At 44.1% G+C, this 21,846-nt stretch overlaps 1 protein-coding gene, 1 long non-coding RNA gene and 1 pseudogene across 2 annotated transcripts; 2 read left to right on the forward strand and 1 right to left on the reverse strand.

The window, feature by feature from the left end:
* The first annotated feature begins 1,393 nt into the window (after positions 1-1,393).
* Positions 1,394-2,357, forward strand: LOC144109749 (uncharacterized; annotated as a pseudogene).
* Positions 2,358-8,879: 6,522 nt separating this feature from the next.
* LOC144111088 (uncharacterized) lies at positions 8,880-14,230 on the forward strand. The gene is made up of 3 exons (XR_013309979.1): positions 8,880-9,000; positions 10,934-11,161; positions 14,122-14,230. It is a non-coding gene; the product is annotated as an uncharacterized LOC144111088 (long non-coding RNA).
* A 1,407-nt stretch (positions 14,231-15,637) lies between these two features.
* On the reverse strand, positions 15,638-21,555 carry LOC144109750 (serine/threonine-protein kinase PLK1-like). Its single transcript, XM_077642545.1, has 6 exons — positions 21,493-21,555; positions 20,287-20,394; positions 18,872-18,988; positions 18,028-18,311; positions 17,180-17,382; positions 15,638-15,741 (listed from the first exon to the last, which is right to left on the reverse strand). The coding sequence occupies exons 1-6, from the start codon at positions 21,553-21,555 to the stop codon at positions 15,638-15,640; spliced, it is 879 nt and encodes a 292-aa protein (XP_077498671.1).
* Between the last annotated feature and the right edge of the window lie 291 nt (positions 21,556-21,846).

Here is a 21,846-nt window from a genome sequence, read left to right on the forward strand (position 1 = left end):
AATGTGCGTGGTAGCAACGGGCGCGATGACGCAGTTTCAATTTCTCGCACAGCACGCCGTGCGTAGCATATTTACATGTTTAGAAACAAGCATTGCACTGTGTCTCAAGCCCCGCCGAGGTGGCTCAGTAGTTAGGGCGCTCGACTACTGATCCGGAGTTCCCGGGTTCAAACCCGACCGCGGCGGCTGCGTTTTTATGACGAAAACGCTAAGGCACCCGTGTGCTGTGCGATGTCAGTGCACGTTAAAGATCCCAGGTGGTCGAAATTATTCCGGAGCCCTCCACTACGGCACCTATTCTTCCTTTCTTCTTTCACTCCCTCCTTTATCCCTTCCCTTACGGCGCGGGTTCAGGTGTCCAAAGATATATGAGACAGATACTGCGCCATTTCCTTCCCAAAAACCAATTATTATTATTCACTGTGTCTCAAATAACTGTTTTTGCTTGCTGCGCTTGTTTTGTGCAGTGATGCTTTAGGTAGCGTTGGCGTGTAATTGATGAATGGATGTATTCATTTTGTCGCGAGACTCATAAAAGTGCACTAATGCTTGCCTGTGGCACGCGACTTCTATAATTAAGCTAATTTTGTATTTTGGCGCTCCTATGCTTGATGATGTTACCTTTTCTTACAAGTGTTAGATTCAGTGTCTGGTAATGATGCTCATGTCATTGCTTTGCATTTCGAACCCCTTGCACGTGCGTGACAAGCACGTACAAGCGTATTTTAAAACGGCTTGGCTAAACGTCCACTGCATTCATTCATAAATTCATTGTACACCATAAGCTAAACTTTTGTTTCCACAAATGAGCTAAGCAAGCCGAAGCACAGTTTTAACAACCAACGTTAATAAATACAAAGCCCTGGTGCTCTTCAGGACGTTGGCAATCGTATCTTTATTGGTGTTACATCATCACCTATGTATCAACTGCGATCTTCTTTATTTGTTAATCAAGAATGTCAATAGAGAGGAATTAAGGCTGGTATTGCAGTGCATGCAGCAAGTTTGGAGAATTTATACCTACTTGCATAGCAAAGGCTGTGGCCAACTGTTTTAATTATTGGCTTTCATACAGCTAGAGGTTCGCAGTACCATTTTGGGAGAAATGCATATCTGAATCTGACATTTTATTTCCAGAAAACAGGGCGTTGAGCGACAATTTTTCTAAAGAGAAGCCGTTACCGTTGCCTGCATGTGATCCAGAGATTGAAACAAGTGCATCTTCCTCAGGAGAAATCGAAGACAGTGCACCTGCCTCACGGGGCAACGCAGATATCAGTCCCAGTCCAGGTGGCAATCAAGGCATCATTGTCAGCTGTGTTATTTATATATTTATTGCATTTGTTGACTGCGAAAATAATTTACATTATCTGCTTCAGATATCCCTGCTGAGCTTCAAGCCGTAAGGAAGGAGATTGGCGTGCAAGCCAACACGCTCGATGCTGCACGAAAACAACCACTGAGCACAGCAAGCATTCAGGGAGAAAAAGATCTGAACATCTTAACTGGGATTCCCTGCTTCCAGCTGTTCAATAACATATGCGATGTTTATACTGACAGCCGGATGCTCATGCAAGCAAAACGGTTTTGCTTATCAAACGAAGACGCGGTGTTCTCAACGCTCATCAAGCTTCACCACAACAAGTCATTCGCATTGCTTGGTGTGCTTTATGGCATTCATCGCACCACAGCATCAGAAATATTCAAGGCCAGTGTAATAATCTTGGCTGAAATTATGAAAAATGCAGTTTTTTGTCCGAGCAAGGAAGCTGTTGTTGATAACTTGACGGTGTACTTCATGGAGTACTCGAGTGTGAGAGCTGTGCTAGACTGCACGGAGATCCCAATTCAGAGGGCAAAGGATATGGAGTCCCAGCTGTTGACATACAGCTTGTACAAGGGTGTGTACACAGCCAAGGTTTTAGTCGGTGAGACACCGGGAGGTCACATAAGTTATGTAAGCAAAGCTTATGGTGGTCGGGCATCTGACTCCCATATAACGAAGGAAAGCAAGATACTAGAATTGTTTCTACCTTCAATTGACAGTGTCATGGTGGATAAAGGGTTCTTAATAGACAACCTTTGCCTTGAGCATCAAATCACAATGGTGCGTCCCCCGTTCCTACGCAAGAAAAAGGAACTTTCAAAAAATGAAGCTGAAAAAAAAAAATCAAAGTATCGCAGCCGCTCGCGTTCATGTGGAGCGTGCAATCCAGTGAATGAAAGGGTTTATGATATTGACGGGGAACTTTGGCACCGAGCTTTTTGCTTACGTTGATGACATTATACAAGTCATTGCGGGAATTGTGAATCTCCCCAAGCCCATCTTCAGCAGCGACCAGTTTTTGGTACAATAAAGGGCTACCAAAGTGCATGGACATAATGTTTCAGTACAGTTTCTTCTTAGATTCTTTCTTACGGCTCCTTTATATGTTTGCTTGAACCAAGTGGTAAGCTTTTTTGCAATATTCTTTTAAGTAAGTTGTACATTGCATTTGCTTCTTTATGTTCTTATCACCAGTTTTCATCATATGCCTTACTTTTGTTCCGTTACATATGTGCTTGGTGTCTTGCTTCTCTTGACCGAAATGTTTTTCTGTAATCGTTTAGTGCTTTCATTCTGTACACGCTTTTTTCTTTCTTGTGTCAGTCCCTCCAAATGTGTTCCCCCTTTGGAATCACAGGGCATTCCTGTATATCAGTAATTACGCAGCAAACAGCATGACATTAAGTACGCAAGTTGCATTTTCATGGTGTAAGTAACAGCAAAGATCGAAATGCTCTAAAGTAAACACTTTTTTTGCTGCCAGCCATGGGCATAGTAAAAATGAAATAATGGTGGACACCAGTGTTCATTGAGAGACAAGGGAAGGCAACACATATGACTTGAAAAAGTAGACAGCCCTCTCCACAACATCATTGAAGAAAGAAGCGTTGAACTCTACAGGGAACAACAAGTAGTTTTCCCTGTCTGGAAACACAAAAACATCTGCACTAGACACCCCTGCCAAACCCATCTGGACCTGCACTTGACAGAAATACCTGCTGGTCTCCTTCAGAGACAAGCTTATGCCTTCACTTGTTATTTCTTTTGCCTTGAATTTGTCTAAACTCATCGGGCACTTCACTTCAAGAACTCTTGGAGCGCAGCAGTCGCATGTGACTACCCCATCTGGACTGGCGCCAGTGCATGGATGCTAGTCTGAAATTAAAAGTCCGCACTGTTCAACTTTCACATTTTCATTCTGACTTGCAGCTAAATAAGCCATCTTTGCTGTTTCTTCTAGAAGAGTGCCTCTTAACATTGCAGGTGTCTGCACTGAGTTTTCTTTCAACACAACTTTCAGCAGAGGTCGCACATCATGTGGGCCCATCCTTGTTCTGAGTGTATGCACTCGTGTATAAACAGAATATGCAATTGATGCTGTTACCATTCCTTTTCTGTATATCAACCAGTCTGGAGAATTTCCTTGTGCTTTTGTTAAATTATTTATCATGTCAATTTTTGTGTTTGTGTATGTTTGTTGGAGGCAGCTGTAAATTTCTTTTGCTGAGAGCACTCCTGCTGCAATGCCCTTCTCAGCAGTTTCAACAAGTGCTGGTGGGTTTTTCACGCCAAGGTTTGCTCGTCTTCCTGTGCTTGTTTGACTGTCTTCATGCTGCTCATACAGCTGGACAGTGGATGAGATTGGCTGTATGGATAGCAGTGGCGCTGTATCGCTGCATGATGGATCCACAGTTGTATTGCCTGAACCTTTACTTGACAATGGGTATGTCAATTGGTCACAGCGACTTCCTGAAATGAAAGAAATAGAAATTTATTCCTATACTTTTAAACAAAAAATAAATTGGTCTGCATTTTTTGTATTTGGTTATGTTGCTCTCACTAAAAGACGTATACTGAAGCATCTGCTTTTTCCTTAAACCATTTATTTTATGGGTAACAAAACAGTAAGCTCGAAAAACAGGCACAAACAGTGGCAACGCACTATATGAAAATGTTTACACACAGTAAATAAGCTTGCTAATTGTTGGCATTGGTAAGTGTCAATGCCATGCTATAACAAGGTGCTAAGTCACGAAGCAGATTGCATCAAACTAAACTATAACAATATATCCACTTACTGCCTTCATTGTGGTGGAGTGCAACACAGTTGTATGGCAATTCTAGAAGCAGCCTCTTCAGGATGTTGCCATTAGGCACCTTGACATTATCTCCTTTAGCCTGAAACGGGAAAAGTTCCATCAGCGTATTCTCCTGAGTACACTAATAGCGTTTTCACTTCACGTGAGCACTTTTTAATCATCATTATGATGATAAAAACTGAGCTTAGTACAGCTCTGTGGCTGTTGGATGGCTGCTCTCAACAAACTTTCTGCTGCTTAACTTGATCAGTACTCCAGAGGTTCTCAAGGTACATTGGAAGAGGCTCTTGTGGCCTCAGGCTTACTAAACAGTCACGCTCGAAATGAGAAAGTTTCACTTAAAATTACAGAATAATATTTTTGTGAGTATGTCAAGCAACATTTCCAAGAATTTTTTATTTTGATGCTTTTTCTCCTTGCTTAACACATGAAACCTCTTTGAAACAATTAAAAAGCATCTATTGTATTGTTTTAACCGTCTTAAATCAAGTATTCCAGCTATGGTGGACGAACAACTTTGATAACAGCCACAGATTGTTAGTCTCAATGCACTCTGTGCGAGATCACAAAAAGCATTGACCTCAATGATCATTCACAGCACTTATCTGACACTAGTATTATGAACAAAGCAAGCACTTGAAACCACAAAAAGAGTCCCTGTTAAAAAACTATTGTAACTTTGACTAACCTGCAGCATGCATTGTAGAGACATTGGCACATATAAGTGCGTGAGTACAAATACCTCTGATACAGTGTTCATAATCAAATGAAACAGCAGTAAACGGCTCTCTTTTCTTATGAAGGGTACAGAAGCCTGACAGTACTCTGCCTTGGTGTATCTTAGTTTATAAGCAAAATAATAATGACAGACTATGCACCTTATTTTGCCGCTACAAATTTCGTGTATGGTTACGCCAAAATCAAACTTGCGCCATAAAAACAACATCTAACGTTGCTACAGATTGAAGTGCAGTCATAACTGCCAATCAATCATATGCTAATAAAATAACATTCTGTAATACTTTATCCTCCTATTTCAAATTTGATGCAACATGTATCATGACTTACCTTTTTGGTACAAGGCAGGTCCACTATCTTCCTTGGTGCATATTTTCCTTTCACACCAGCTTTCTGATCTTTTCCCCATTGCTGAGGCAAATCAGTAGATGACATGAGGTCGAAGGTCTCTGCGTCATTAATGTGCAGCAGAAAAGCGACCACGTGCTTGCACTTGTGCTGGCTAGAAAAAATAAAGGCATAACTAACTTTTGTTTCCTAAAACAAAGCACGCATATTAGCATGAATTTGTAAGCTTTACAAAACACACCTTACTTTACAATGTTCTCACTTGTTTCAGCAGTAGATGCAGATTACATGTTACAATGTTTCATAATATTCGTTAGTAATATGTGGAATTTAATTGACAGAAAACTGTCTGCAGAGCAAAAGATAAACTACAACAGTTATATTCCATCCATGAAACCAACGTTAGTATTCATACCCTGCTTTGCAAGTGCAAGATGCAGCAGTCACTGTCCTTCCTTTTATTTTTATCTCCAGTTCATGAGGATCTTTGTTGATAGCGGAGGTCCGAAGGATAAGCCCAACAAACGTGACCTCATCGTCTTTGCAAAGCTTCACGCTGCACACCATCACGTGCTTCGCCTCATAGACCTTTCTATGAAAAGCCGGGAGGTCTCAAATTTCTTCTCAATGAAGTCATTGATGCTCGACAGCGGAAGTTTCACTGAGATGAAATAAAAGATTGTACAGCGTAACAGACAAAAAATAACATGCACGCAGCCTTAAACGAAGTGGCAATTTTAGATGGCCGAGAAAGCCGTAAACACGAGATAGAACATTACAGATTGTGACCTCATGAGGAAAGGGTCAACAAAACTAGTTTGCGCGGAGTAAACTCACATTCGCCCAAAGCTCGAATGAGAATATGATCGCGGTCAATAAGCACGAATGCGCGACGTGAAATACAGCACAGTTCCATTTAAATATTTCTCCGAGTCGTCTCCGCCGTCCAACCTGACTGCTCCAAGTTCAGTGGTGCAGTCGAACGGCGCCGCTTCCGCTGGCACTGCTCGAAATCGCTCCGCACTTGTCGCGGAGAAATTTCATTACCGAGATTAGTGACCACTTACCTCTGACTGGGGGTGTTGAACCTTCAGTTCTCTCCATAGCATCACCATCAACGCTGGTCGATGCACGCTCGTTGCCACTTCAACAGCTCGCTCACACGGTAACGCGTGCTTTGCTTTTGTCGAGTGAGTGAGCTTGATGCCTCAAATTGAGCTTAAGCAGGTCCAGAACCAAGTGTGTTTATTAAATGAATAAATAAACTATTAGCGCGCAACTAAACTACACGGGAAAGCGTCTCACAGTAGCAGTTAAACGCCGGTTATCCCACTTAGTGCGTCAGGCGCGCGCCGCTGAGATGGCGCCACAGTATGTCCTCGCGTACAATATTCAGTAAATAGATAATCTATAGACTACGGTCTCTAACAGCCTTAATTTCCTTCCATCTATAGGTGGTCCATAGACTATCTATAGATTAAAGTCTATAACCTCCTTAATTTTCTTCTGTCTATAGATGGTCCATAGAATATCTGTAGACTAGTCTTTAACAGACAAAAGTTTTCTTTGTCTATAGGCGGTCAATAGATTATGTTTAGACTTAAGTCTATAACTGCCTCATTTTCTTTTTTGCATAGAAAGTCTATAGACCATCTTTAGACCAAAGCCTATAGTAGACAATTTTCTTTTTTCTATAGGCGGTCAATAGATTTTATATAGACTAATGCCTATACCAGCCTTATTTCCTTTTGTCCATAGACAATCTTTAGACCATCTATAGACTAAATCCTATAACCGCCATAATTTCCTTCCGTCTATGGACAATCTATAAACCATCTATAGACTAGTCTATAACCGGCTTAGCAGCCATTTGTCTATAGACGACCTATAGACAATTTATACACCAAAATCTCTAACCGCCTTAATTTCCTATCGTCTATAGACAATATTTAGACTACATATAGACTATTGTCTATAGACCTATTGTCTATTGTTTATAACAATCTTAATTTTATCTAACAATTTATACACTGCCTTTCGAATAAGTCCATAAAATATCCATTTCTTTTCGCACTGCATGCTGAGTAGAACTGCATCGGGCCGCCGCGGTGGTTAAGTGGTTATGGCGCTCGGCTGCTGACCCGAAAGACGCGGGTTCGTTGCCAGCCGCGGCGGTCAAATTTCGATGGAGGCGAAATTCTTGAGGACCGTGTGGTGTGCGATGTCAGTGCACGTTAAAGAACCCCAGGCGGTCGAAATTTCTGGGGCTCTTCGCTACGGCGTCCCTCATTCCCTGAGTTGGCTTGGGACGTTAAACCCCCACGAACCAAACTGCGTCGGGTGACCGCAACTATTGTCAGAGTCCTCCGCTTCGTTTGCTATTTCAGGAATAAAAAAATATCGTCCAACGGCAATGCAATACCTTCCTGTATATTGTTTTTAGAAACTTTGAAGAGCTAATTTTCCTTAAACCGCGACGCATATTGAGAATATAATTGAACTTTCTATGGAGTGCTGTAGAGCAGTAATATTTCGTTGCAATAATACGGCGGTGGACACGCCTGTAATTGAGCCAGCATCATATCCTGGCGGAAGAAACGCCTTATAGCCCGGTAATTTGACCGCGCCACTAGCTTCTTGTAGAGCAATAATGTCTGGTGGACGTTGTTGTGCTTGAATGTGAAACTGCAGATTCCCCCGTTTGCGCCGGAAGCGCTTGTACTCGCTCTTTGGGAGTTGCGGTAGCGGCACTCGCCTCTTGATAGCGGGCGGCTTCCGTTTCTTCTTGGCAGGAACGCCGGAGTCATCTTTGGCGGCGTCTTGCTGCAGGCGCCGGGCGCTGTATTGTAGGCGAAGAACGGTTTACCATTCTCCGGACCCCGCCGCGGTGGCTCAGTGGTTAGGGCGCTCGACTACTGATCCGGAGTTCCCGGGTTCGAACCCGACAGCGGCGGCTGCGTTTTTATGGAGGAAAAACGCTAAGGCGCCCGTGTGCTGTGCGATGTCAGTGCACGTTAAAGATCCCCAGGTGGTCGAAATTATTCCGGAGCCCTCCACTACGGGGCCTCATTCTTCCTTTCTTCTTTCACTCCCTCCTTTATCCCTTCCCTTACGGCGCGGTTCAGGTGTCCAACGATATATGAGACAGATACTGCGCCATTTCCTTTCCCCCCAAAACCAATTATTATTATTATTATTCTCCGGACGCCAGCTCCGCGGGCGAAATGTCATCCCCCACGACGGTGTAGTTCATAGTTGAGGTCGTGTGAGCGGCCGGCTGGCTCGAACAAGTGAGCGCAGAGCCCAGGGCCCTGAGGGCACGGCAGCGTGTAGAGAAGTCCGTGAGGCACACAGAAAAGGGCGTTGACTTGCCAGAACTTGCGAAAGACGTTATGCTATGCAGCATAATAATTATTTGAAAACAGCGCCACATACTATTCGATGGGAGATGCGGCGCGCATGGAATAAGTAGTAAGGTTTCGGTTTTGGTTTTCGCGAAAGTAATAAGGTTTTTAAAGCGCGAGCGGAGAATTTATGCTTTAAACCTTTGTGTTCTTGGATGCTAGAGCAAGCTACACTTGGCAAGAGTGCAACCAATATAGACATGACCGTGAAATTGGTTTGTTTCATTTTTTACCCATTTTGCCCGGAGTCGGCGGAAAATCATCCAGGCAGCAAACGACCGTGTGCGCCGGTGTGTCGGCGTCGGCGGAGTTCTCTCTCGTGGATTACATTTTGATTGAAATTCAACTTAATCGTCCACTTACGGTAAGTCTACACGATTATTTTTATTCATTTGGTCTCCTTAGCCACTCTAAGCAGTGCTGCGTGTGCAGAGCAGATTATGTGCGCAGCGACAACCTTCTTATCCACGTTTGTAAGCGGCGGTTGTAAGCACGTTTGTTGAGCAGCGGCAGCCGCCATGTTCTCGAATAATGCGCTTACGTCTGTGCCGCTATGTCTTTCCTAGCGCGCGGAAAGGCACACGGTGCGAAACCCGGGACGGTAAGCCCTCCTCGCGAGCTCTCTACTGGCTTTTCCGTGTTGAAAGGTAGGTGCGCAGCCAGAAATATCGCTTAGCCCGTGAGTGAAGGCCGAAATGAAACTATGCGTTAGAGCCGTGTGAGCACGATTTACTTGGCGTCTGCGGAAACGCACAATCAAGTTCTGAGGTGGATTACATTTATTTTTTATTCTTTGTATTATCGCCTGTCGGGACCATGGAGTGCTGTTCATTGAGAGGTGTGCATTAATTGCTTGTTTGTTGTAGCCGCTCACTCGGTGCGCGTCGTTGGCAGCGACGTTTCACCAAATATGTTTTGTAACGCTATTGACTAGAGCTCGAGGCGTTTGTCAAAGTTGCAGTGAAGCGGCGGTGGAGGAATGCTAATACAGTGATGGCTGAAAAAAAAAGTGGTTGCCGGCGCAAATGGCAAGCGTGTACAAACACCGCGAAGAACCTACGAGCTGCATCCCGTCTCCCCTTTCGTCGCACACGTATGGATTCATCCATCCCTGTTATCCGAGCCGTTGGCCGCCGCCGCTGGCCTGCGGGAAAGTCATTTCGAAAGCTGAGTAAAGGTTGCCTCGACAAGAGATGGCTTAAATTTCGTTCCGAGAGGCTCGTTCATGAACCCCGCTTACGCGTGCACAAATTTCTTCAGTACCAATTGTGCGAGAGGCAGAGTATGCGTTTCTCATCTCAGACTGCTACATTACAAAAACGCCAATGTAACTTGGCGCTTATTTGCGCCACGAATGCAATTCTGCTCACGCTGTTTTTTTATGGCTGCGCCTTTTCATGAACACGTAATTGTTTAAATGAAATAATTCTTACTTTGAGCGTGTTCGTTGCTTTCGTTGATTTTTCTATCAGCGTTAGTTTAGGGTACCTGCATGCAAGTGTCTCCTTTTTACTGGTCTGTCCGGGCTGCACTTGAAGTAAAAATTAACTGAATTTGAGATGGTATTTCATCCTTACAATAATGAGCTTGTTGTTTGAAGCTCACGTCTGGTTCTGAAATGGCGCTGCGGCAACCACTATGTGCTGTTTGAGTTTTTCGGGATAATGAGCACGGCATGGAAGTGCTGTAACCCGCTTGTTCCAAAGAGCGCACGCTGGTGTATAAGTATGCTGTTTCGTCTTAGTGTTTCAAGTTGTGGGCGCAAAACCGTGGTGAACTGGTTCACAGTCTGCCTGGTAGGTTTTGCATGGCTTGTGCGCCCCCGTTTGAGTATCGGCATACGTGCCAGGCTTCATGCAGGGTATTTTGAAGCGCTTGCGCAATAGCGGGTATAAGAATAAATGCTTGAATATTCTCCAGTTGGGATCCTTTTGCAAGGAGTACTGAATGTACGTTTTATGGGGCAGCATTCTCAACAGCTCGTAGCGAGTCAATGATGATAAGTGGCACAAGTTTTCTAAGTATTCTATTGCAATTAATGTAAAGGGAATGCATACAGAGGTCAGTATTCGCAGTAGGTATTTAGTGTAGAGGTAGAGTGCTGCATGGAATGTGGATATTAGTTTCAATGTTTTATGACAGCCACTTGGAATTTGCCGTGCATATTTACTGAAATGATGAATCCAGCGCGATGGCTCAGTGGTTATCGTGTTCTTCAGGTGCTCAAGTTGTCATCACCACTGCAAAGTAGCGACGGTAACTGCGAGCATCACATAACCGTCTCTGCCTCTGTGCAGATTACCCACTGTGCAGCCGTACATCTCACTGGTCATCGCACGTGCCCTGAAGACAGACGGTAGTCTCGAGCAGTGGACCAGGAAGGCGTGGTCGTCGGTGTCACCGGGAAATCCGGCACAGCATCAACGGTACACTGTGGGCTATAAAAGATTCCTTCCACTGGGACCTCACTTGGCAGTGGTGACCGTAACTGCGAGCATCATGTAACCGTCTCTGCCTTTGTGCAGGTTTGTGCATAATTATGCCTCACTCAGTGTGATTTTGTTTTCCTTTTATGTCGTCGCTGCTGCTAAGTGGATGGGTTTTTTGTAAAAGATCTGAGCGTACTATAGCTCATTGTTGTGCTTGCCGTCTTCCACTCACTGATATCTTTGCAACATGCTCAGAGTGCAAATTTAATTTTCATCGTGGTGCATGTGCGGGAATAACAGAATTCAGTGCTAAGCGCGAAGCCAAAAAGAAAGCATGGAAATGTGACTCTTGTCGAGGCAACCACAAGGGCACAAGCACCACAGAAAATCCGCAGCATGATTCCGACGTGATACTCAGATTACTGCAGACTGAAACGAAGCTTAACGCTCTTTTGCCTTTGTCAAAAAACTTTGATGCATTTGAGTCGCAAATGCAGTTGCTCTCTGATAAGTTTGACGACTTTCAGAACCACCTGACTGTTCAAGAAAAAACTACAAAACAACTAACAAAGCGAGTTGAAGGGCTGGAATCTAACAATGTAGGTAGTGATATAACTCAGCTGAAGCAGGACCTAGATGATTTGGAGTGGCATAGTCGCTTTCTAACCCTAGAGCTTCATATATTGACTGAAACCCAGGATGAGGACTAGCTAAGCGAAGTAAATGAGATTGCAGAAAAGCTGCAAGTTAAGGCTATTACACAAGACGACATTACCGCTGTGCATAACCTACACAGGGCTGAACTGACGAAAACATTTCAAACCTTTTCAACATGCACTTTGTAGAAGTTGGTGCCTCAAATGATATTCATAGTACATTATCGTGTGAACAATACATGAATGTTCAGTGTCCTCAAGCTGTATTTCTAGCTCCAACTTGCGCCAAAGAAGTACTCAACATAATCATGATGCTGAAGAACAACTGTGCATCAGCCTACGATGATGTGAAATTTTCCCCCGTGAATGCTGTAGCCGCAATGATAACTCCTGTCCTTACGCATATATGCAACTGCATACTTCAAGTAGGGATATTTCCGAACCAAATAAAGCTTGCGCGTGTTCCAGCTATTCATAAATGTGGTGCTTTTGAAGACTTGAACAACTATAGACTTATGTCAGTGCTTTCAGTCTTTTCAGAAGTTGCTGAACACATGATGAACAAAAGAATTGTTGATTTCCTCACTCACTCTGCATATCTTGATAGTAAAAGAGCAGTTTGGATTCAGAAAGAATAAGGCAACTGAAACTGCTTTACTTTATATTAAGCAGAAAATTCCTGACAAAATTAAGAAATGAAAGCTTACTTCGGGTTTATTTCTTGATTTCAGAAAGCCTTTGATTCTGTCCATCATGATATATGATTAATAAAGCTACCATACTATGGAATCCAAGGTACAGCACATGTCCTGATGGAAAGCTGTTAAATTTGCAGGGAGCAATACACCACAATAAAAAAGCATCGCATCCGATCGAGGCACTATTAAGTACGGAGTTCCATAGGGTCTATTCTAGGCCCCATATTATTCTTGATATATATGAGTGATATTCTAAATACGCCAGCCTGCTCTGAAATGGTATTAAATGCAGATGACATTAATGTATTTTTTTTCAGGTTGCAATGAAAGCTTTGTTTACAGGGAAGCAAATGAATGGCTTCAGTATTTAGACTTTTGGTTAACCTTTAATAAACTAGACCTAAAGATAAACAAGACAGAATACCTGATTTTCAAGCCTAAAGGTAGCAATAAAGATAGAGAGTTCAAAATGAAGTTCTAGAATAACATTATCAACCAGTCTAAGAGGATTTGCTTTCTAGGTGTGATCTTTCATGAAACGTTTCTCTGGAATTCGCACACAGAAGCTCTCTGAATTGAACTTTCACATGTTTTTGGCATATTAAACAGGTTGCCAGTGAAGCAACAAACTTACTATGCTCTCTTTGATTCACGTTTAACATACTGCTCCCGGGTATCGTCAGCTGCGCCCTCTGCAAAAGTGCTCAATATGTGGCATTCGAAATTCCAAAATAGAACATTGCTTGCCATACTTTAAGATCTATGACATACTAGAGATCAGTAAGCTATTCAAATATAAGTTATTTCTGGAAATCATGCACCAGTATATGTTACACTGTTCAAATATTGAGGTTCAATACAAAAAGAAACACACTCCACATCTCCTTAGGGAAGATAAAATACAGGTGCCCGATCTCGCACCAACTATGGTGATGTGAGATTATGTATGCAAATAGCAAATTTATTGAATTAATATCCAGCCATCTTTGAATTATTACCAATCTACCCATCACTACCTAAAGAAAACACTAAGACATATGTACCTAATGGAATAATAAGTCAAAGAATTTCTTTTGTGTCATGGATGACATTTCGGTGTGTTGTACGTGTAAATAGTATTCGGGAATCTGTAAACCTTTTTTTTTCCATATACAGGAGCATGCACACAGTCCTCAGGGTTGTCCATTTGTTTTTTGTGTGCTTGCATACATATTTGTTGTTGTACGATGTACTGTACTGCAAAAGTTTTCGAATAGGCCTATAGTGGTTGCCACTGCTGTCAGGGGTGGGATGGCCTCATCAGGCAACAATGCCATTAGCCTTCTCACCCAGGACAAATTTTGTATATTTGTTGTCCCAAATAAACCGTACTACTACTACAACCTGAATGATGCAGGTTCGATCCTGGTCTAGCCGGTCGCGTTTTGATAGAGGCAAAACGCTAGAGGCCTGTGTTCTATGCAATGTCAGTGCACGGTAAGAAACTGCAGGTGGCCGAATTACTCCGCAACCTTTCACTACGGAGCCTCTCATGCCTGAGTCACCTTGGGTTTTTGGACCACATAAAACCAAACCAAAACATTGGCTAGCTTTCTTGAATGGGATAGCCAGGATATATATGCCTTGTTTGGTAAAGCGCATTTGTAGAGATGGAGTGGGAATTTTTTTTTCAGTTCCTCATTTTTTTCCTCCCACTGTACAGGTCAACATGGCCGAATGACTGACTGCAGACAAAAAATCGCAAGATTGCTTCTGAGGAAACTATAGTCGGACCATTACTTTCAACATTTATTTTTATTGGTGCATTCTTATGGTGCATGTATGTCATATTCCTTGCCTGCATAGCTTGGGAATAAACTGAATTGTAAGTATATTGATCGTCATGTCATTTGTGAAGATCGTGTGGTGACCTTTTTCAACAGTTGTAGACTGTCTATAGGCAGTCTACAGACAGTGGTCTATTAAGGTTTTTTAGAGAGAGCTCTATAGACTGTCTATAGACATGTCTATAGCATTGCAGGCCACATAACTGTGGAATGTCTATATAGTCTATAGACCTATGTCTACTGGACCAGTAGACTTGTCTATAGACAGAAATCTACAGGAAGTGTATGGCATAAGTCTATAGATCATCTATAGACTGCCTATAGACCTGTGTCTATTATCAGTAGACATTTGTCTATAGACGGTCTATGGACAGAAGTCTATAGGAAGTGTATGGCCATAAATCTATAAATTCTTTAAGTCTATAGACACGGGTTCATAGACAGTCTATGGACCTGTCTACTTTCAGTAGACATTTGTCTGTGGACTGTCGATAGACAAAAGTCTACTGAAAGTGTATGGTTATAAATCTATATATTGTCTATAGATTGGTCTAAAGGATTTCTCTATAGACAGTCTATAGACTTCGTAGACTAAAGTCTATAGACAGTCTATGGACTGTCTAAAGAAATTTTTGTAAGGGTAGGCCTCTCTTTGACACCGTGTTATTGCGTTTTACACTTCCCTCGATCTAGCTTGGGACTGAGTGTACAAATTGTGCGTGCCTAGTATGGCATAGTAAAAGGGCGTGCTGGATTAAAAATAATTTAAAACAAGTTCAAACAAATTTTATAGCGTACCACACGAACCTGGCTGCACTGGTCATAATTGGCGCTACCATCTAACCTCCACTAAGTGGTCGCATGGGATAACAATGTTTCAAATCGAAATTCCGCAGTTTGTATGGTTTTAAAGGGCTGCCTCCTACCGTTGTTTCTTTTTTCTTTTTGCTCTAGGAGACGATAAAGAGCATTCGTCCAACAGCTGCAGGAAGGGCAAACGGACACACGAAACAGAGTACAAATATTTATACAGAAGTTCACGGTACGAAAGTTAAAATCGCATTACAGCTGTAGCACACATCAGAAATAATTGACTGGAATCCACCATTGGAGCCCACTCGCAGCCTTGGCAGTAGCGACAGAGGCATTGTCAAAAATATCATCTGTATACATGTGCTTGAATGACAAAGAATTAACAGTGCATTCCAACAAGAAAAAAGATGCTTTAGCGCTTGAATCAAAATAAAAGCTTCCTAAACATTGCACTGCGAAAAAAAACAATGGTTACAACACCAGTAACAGAAGGCGAGAAATAAAACTTGGATACTGCCAAGCTCTGAATAAGCGCAGCCGTTTCCATGTGGGCGTTTTGAATCGTAGACGCAGGCCACTTTAGCGTAACCTTCGTATTTCTCCGACCCGTGTCTCCGGTCGGTTGAGTCCTGGGCGGTGCTGAGTGCCTCCGTATGAGGCAGGCATGTGTGGAGGAAGCAGCCCTGGAAGGAGAGGGCGAAAAACATTCAGGGGCTGTGGAGAAAGATCAATGCCTTAAACTAGTCTGGGTGATTAGCACTTCTGGAGAGAAGAGGTCGCGGACGTTTTGAGACCGGCACTTTGCTATTCGTAGTCAAAGAAGAAAACCTCGAAAATGTGAACGCAAATAATAGGTGCTAGCACGAAAAAAAAAATAAAAATCTCGGGAATGTATGCACTTGTAGAACATTCTTGCGCGCAATCCATGAGCTGATGTTTCTGAACAATGATAGTTGCGTTCCACTATGTTAAGTGCTTAAGAAGTTGTACCCATGCCTGAAAAGCTGCATCGATGTATAACTAGTGCAGTAGATTGACGGAAATGTTTCTGATATGCAGCTCAGCTGGCCCCATTCGAAACCCTTTAAAATCCGCCTGTAACAGGAATCCATGCTGATAACTCTGCAAAGCCGGCATCGCAGGATACGAGTAAGGCGCTGCGCGTCTCACAAACCGTAACGACTGTATACAGGCCGGCTGCCCTCACGTTCAGTTGAAATACACACTGAATGTTGCCCCATGCAGAAACAATTTTTACGTGTTGCCATGCACACAGAACCCATTTCGCTTTTTCGATTTCCACGGTTACAGGTATACGTTGTGTCCTTGCTGGCATTGATCAATTTCTGTGCCTCTAAAATCCGCAGCAGTTTTTCGCAACGTGAATTATATCACGGACATGGGATAACGACACGAAGTTGATGCCGAAGATTTTGTTCTTGCGAGCCAAAGCCATAAAATTTTGTTCAGTGAATAAAAGTTGTTGCATCAGCCTGCAACAAACACACTTATCATGTGAGAAATTTTCATATCAACAGTGTTTTATCGCGACCAACCTCGTTTCTGCTAAAGCGAACTAAAAAGCTACAGATAATGAATGATACATTCGAATCAGTGCGAAAGCACATTTCGTGCTACATGGAAGACGACGATGAGCAGGCAGTGCCGAGAGACGGAGCGCTCACGCTAGGCCAGCTGGGAACAGAGAAGGCAACAGACAACGGGCTGTTTTGCTCGGGGTTGGTACGGGCCGGATCACTTCTTACGCACGAAAAGAGAAATTTGTCATTCTGGCAATGACCTGTAGAAAGACAATGTTTCGTTTCGTGTTCTTTCGACGCTAAATTTCGTGTTCTCTCCAATTTGCTGCCACGAGAGTAAATAATTATCGGTGCATAAAGTTGCGCTTTTACATAGTGTCACGTGCACGTGGTGACAGCACGCACAGGCCTCCGCTCGTACACGACCTCTGCCGATCAATCCCAAATTATTGTGGCAATAAGCTCGGCCTTTTCGCCGAACGTAACTTATAGCGATTTTGAGTTGAAAAAATAAATACGAACTATGATTGAAACAGTACAGCCCACAGAGACACAGACAGAGATGCAAGATGAAGCGTACCTTTCATCATGAAATCGTGGTGCATGATGGCTTCGATGCTCGGCCGCCTAGCGGGCTCGGTTGGAGAGAGCATCCACCGGATGAGGGGGCTCGCTTCGGGGGAGACAGTCGAGGGGATCTCGAGTTTGTTCCTCTTGATTCTGACCACGGCCTCCGCGTTCGACGGCGAATCGAATGGGGGACGCCCCACTAGCAGCTTGTACCTGCGGAATGCAGTTTGCGGTCTGTCAGTGTCCGCTGTAATCCGCGCACTCTGTGGCGGCCACCATCTCAGCACGACACAGCTTGAAGCAGTGCGGGCACAGCCATGCTACGACACCCCTACCGGCCAAGCGCCACGAAATGGTAACGTAAGTGCGGGCAAACGACGCTCGATATGCACGTAAGTGTCCGGTTTTGAGCGTGAACTGCTTGATCTGATTTTTTGAACATGAAGAGGAAGCTTATAGCAATTTTATGGATAATATTTTCTCTGCACCAATCGTTACTTTCCTGCCTGGAAGATACGTATACCCGGTTGTGTAAATGAGAATTACGCCAACAGGTTTTTAACCGTACTTTCTCGACAAATGATTTAACACCCACCACCGCCCTCAACTCTGGACCGATTTGCTTCGAGCGTTTAAAATGTTAATGCCACGGCCATAATTTATTTCCTCGTTATTGTTCCCACAAGGCAAGATAGGCGAGGATTTGCCAGTTTTTATATTCACATTTCCGACATTAAACGCTCCCACTTATACATTTACGGACGGGTGCACCTGTGCCATGTACACCGAGCTGTCTTCGTAAGCATCAACTTGTAAACAGTTGCACACAGTTTTGCGCAATCATCAGGTGAGACTCACATGATGCACCCGACGGCCCAGATGTCCGCTGCGTAGCTGTAGCCCTTCTGGGTCAGCATCTCGGGGGCCATGTAGTTGGTGGTGCCGCAGATGGACCTCTTGAGTTGCCACGAGTAGGGGACGCGGGTGGCGAGTCCGAAGTCGGCCACCTTGAGTTGCGAGTGTTTGGTCAGGAGCAGGTTTCCGGGCTTCAGGTCTCGGTGGATTGCTCCTGCACCAGGTACTCGCAGGCGCGGAGCAGCTTGCGCATTAAATACCGCACCTCGGATTCGGACCGCCACCCTCTGGGCCGGTGCATCTCCTCCAGAGACTGCAAAATAAATGCGTTAATGAAGCTTGGGGAAGAACTTTGAAGGTCAGACACTCCAAAGAACATCACAAAAAAAAATCGGATTCCTTCAGGTTTTAGACTGGGACATGACGACACTGGCGCACTCCAGTCCGGAGAAGGCTTAATTCAGTTAATTGTTTTTCTTGCTGCAATAAACAGTGCCCGCATGAAGGCATCACATTATTAAACGACCGTTTTGGAAACAATAAAATCACTTTTAATTTTTTGGCTATGCCTTAAATTATGATTGGAGAACGTGACGTGCCCTTTCTCGCAAAAATTGCCGAAAGAAATAAACAACGAAATACATAATCGAGTAACCTAATGCAAGGTCGTCTAAATTATTCCGGAGGCCTCCGCTACAGCGTCCTTCATAGCCTGAGTTGTTTTGGGACCATGAGCACAATTAAACGAAATAAAAACGAACCTCGAGAACATTAGGAACGTTTTCCAATATATGCAAAGAAAATAAGTGGAAACGGGAACCACCGAGGAGCCGGAATGTTAACACACCTGTCTTGTGCACAGCTCCAAGATGATGTAGACGTTCTTGGCGTCCTCAAAGTGGCCGTGGAAGCGAGCGACGTTCTCGTGGCACAGGGTTCTGTGGATGTTGATTTCCTCTTCGAGCTGTAGACAACAATTTAATTAGTAATCTCGCAAAAGGTTGCATTAAGCGTAAGCAAAATAAGCAAAAGGTGTTGAATAAAGGCGCTGGTAGTTATAATTATAAACCCTTGCGCTGAAAATGAAAAAAAAAACCATTACGATGGCAAAGGCAATCGGCCACTAGAGCGAAATCTTGCAACATACGGCCCTACTTATATTTGTTTACCGGAATGAGGTGTAAGTTTTGTCCCCTGCTTGTGACCCTCATTTGCAGATAGAAAGTTGCACGAAAATTGGCAGCAGCATCAAAACGAAATGGAGAGATTGCAGTATCCTATGGTTAAGGTGTTACTTTCGACGAAAATAGAGGTTAGATAAGCTTTAGAAACGGCCACAAATCTACACACAGGGGACATAATCTATAAGAACCCACCATCCATATCGAATCTATTTGGTCCTATCGCGATAGTCACTGCTGTTCTGTGATATTGACGCGTATTTCAAGCGTCCCTAGAAGTCACCATTGGCTCATATGAGACCGGACCTCACCATATCAGCGAAAATGGTTCGGTAGTTCTCCACTGATGCTTGAAAGCGATAGCAGCATGACTGAACAACAGTGACGAATCGGAGATAACTAACTGGACTCGAAATCGAAAGTGGATAATGTATCATAATAGAATACGGCCTCGAAGCCCAAATCCACGAAACGTTTAGGTTTCGAACCGGCTGGCTTTGACGACTCGTCATTTTGGCATAAACGCCGGCAGGGGAATATGGTGGGAGGACGAGAGTAGACACAACCAATCAGCGATCACGCGAGCTTTCTTTTGCATTCGCTAGACACCGCCACAAATTTTGAACTTGCGCGCGGTTCCTATGCCGCAGGACAACCTTCGTTACTTTCGTTTTCATATGATTCGATGCGTCTGCCCGCCTCGCTGCAGCGGCGTCGTCAGAACAAATGGCTGGTGTTCAACATGGATTGAACTTTGTTATACGATCGAAAGATCTGTTAAGCATGGTCTCCACTGTGTCAAATAAACTGCAACGTGAGATACCCAATAGGCATGTTATCCCGTGGTCATGCTACTAGAGCGTGGGACATACCACCGAGCAGTGAAGTTCGGTTTGACCTCGTGAGGCATATATGGTCATTGCCTCATCCACGTCGAAACAGGATGCTGTACCGCGAGGAGTAGAGCCCTCGCTCTAAAAGCCAAAAAATCAATTTTTTTTCTCCTCAGAGTCCAATTAAGAAAATTTCTACAAAGAGAAAAGAAAGATAAAAGACGAAGCGCAGTGATATTGGAACTCACATATTGCCACAGAATGTCCGTTGTAAGATGACTCTTGGGGATGATTTTGCCTGCGTGCACCACGTTCGCCTTTCTGTCCATGAACTCGTAGACGTGCGCAAATCCGCCCTGAAAAAGTAATGCCAGCTTTGCGTCATGGACACCCAAATGAGGGGAGAATGCTGTCGCAGTGCGTGACTGAAACATTCGGGCAGTGGGTCCGTTCATTCGATGACGAAATTTTCTTGATGCCTAAGTGCTCAAATTAGACCGCAGCAAGAAATTCATGACATCTGGTACGAATACAAGCTGAAACTAGGTATGCTTTAAAGGTATGATTCAGTTCACAAAGCATAGCAGACAGGAATATGGAGGAAGTCCTTGCAGGTTCGCACGAAAAGTGCAGAAATTTCGTGTTTCAGCGCAATTATCCAGCAGTCCTTCGCAATAAACTTTTTGAGGCATTGGGATGCCTTCTATTGGTACAGTAATGCCTGTATAGTAGGGGACGTCAGAATACAGAAGAATCGCATTAAAGAATAAAATGAGCAATATGACTTTCAAATGACAAATTTACACAATAACACCGCATCTGTAACCGAGTTCTTCCTGTTTTGCACAGTCGTAGTCGTCCGGTCCACATGACGAGCTACCCTCCGTCCGCCTCCAAAACGACAAACTCGCCGCGGTGACTCAGTGTTTATAGCGCCCGGCTGCGGAGCCGGGGTACGCGGGTTCGTATCCGGCTGCGTCACCCGCGTTTCAATCGATTTGAAACGCAAACAGCGAACGCCTGCTGAGCAACGTCGGTGCCTGTTGCAGATTCCTGAAGGAACTGTTCACCCTCTTTGCAGAGCGTCCTTAACCTCCTTGCTTTTAACAGCGCCGCTTCTCAGCCAGGTCCCAGCCGGCTGCACTCGATGACCAAAGCTACCGAAAAAAAGTTAATATTCAATCGAAATCGAAATAAAGGAATTTCAACCCCGTTTTGCGAGAAACGCGAGACGGAGGAGGGACCAACACAGGGGATGCCGCCAGAGGACACTTACTCCAATGGGTCGGCAAACATCTAAAAGCGCACGAAACGCCACCTATCTAAAGGCGATGAAATCGGAGCTGCGTCATGTTACCCCTACAAACACACCCGATGAGTATGCTAGGTATGCCAAAGCATCGTACAATGATCAGAGGTGTGCCCAGGTCTAGGTGCCCAGACAAACACTATACCTGGTTCCCACACTGCGCAGCCTGCGGAGGGGATAAATACGCCTTAAGCCCGACACTCGGCATCGCCGAAACAGCCCTTCTTTTGAATAAAACAGGAATCAGCGAAAAAAAAGAACCGTCGAAAGAGCCTGGGCAGACTAAGCAATCTCAACAGCTTTAAACAGCCGACGAACTATCCAACCCACGAGTCCGGCAGTACAGCTGGGAGCAAGAAACCTCATCGGGCTCCGTGAGAAAATCTTGTTCTCACCAGTGATGCGTGGCGGAACTGCACAATCCAGGTGAGCGATCCTCCATCCCGTCAGTGTTTATAGGGAAGATGAAGTAGAAAAACCGTCGAAGAAGGCACCCCCT

This window comes from Amblyomma americanum, chromosome 11 (genome assembly GCF_052857255.1).
Source record: "Amblyomma americanum isolate KBUSLIRL-KWMA chromosome 11, ASM5285725v1, whole genome shotgun sequence".
Lineage (NCBI taxonomy): Eukaryota > Metazoa > Arthropoda > Arachnida > Ixodida > Ixodidae > Amblyomma > Amblyomma americanum.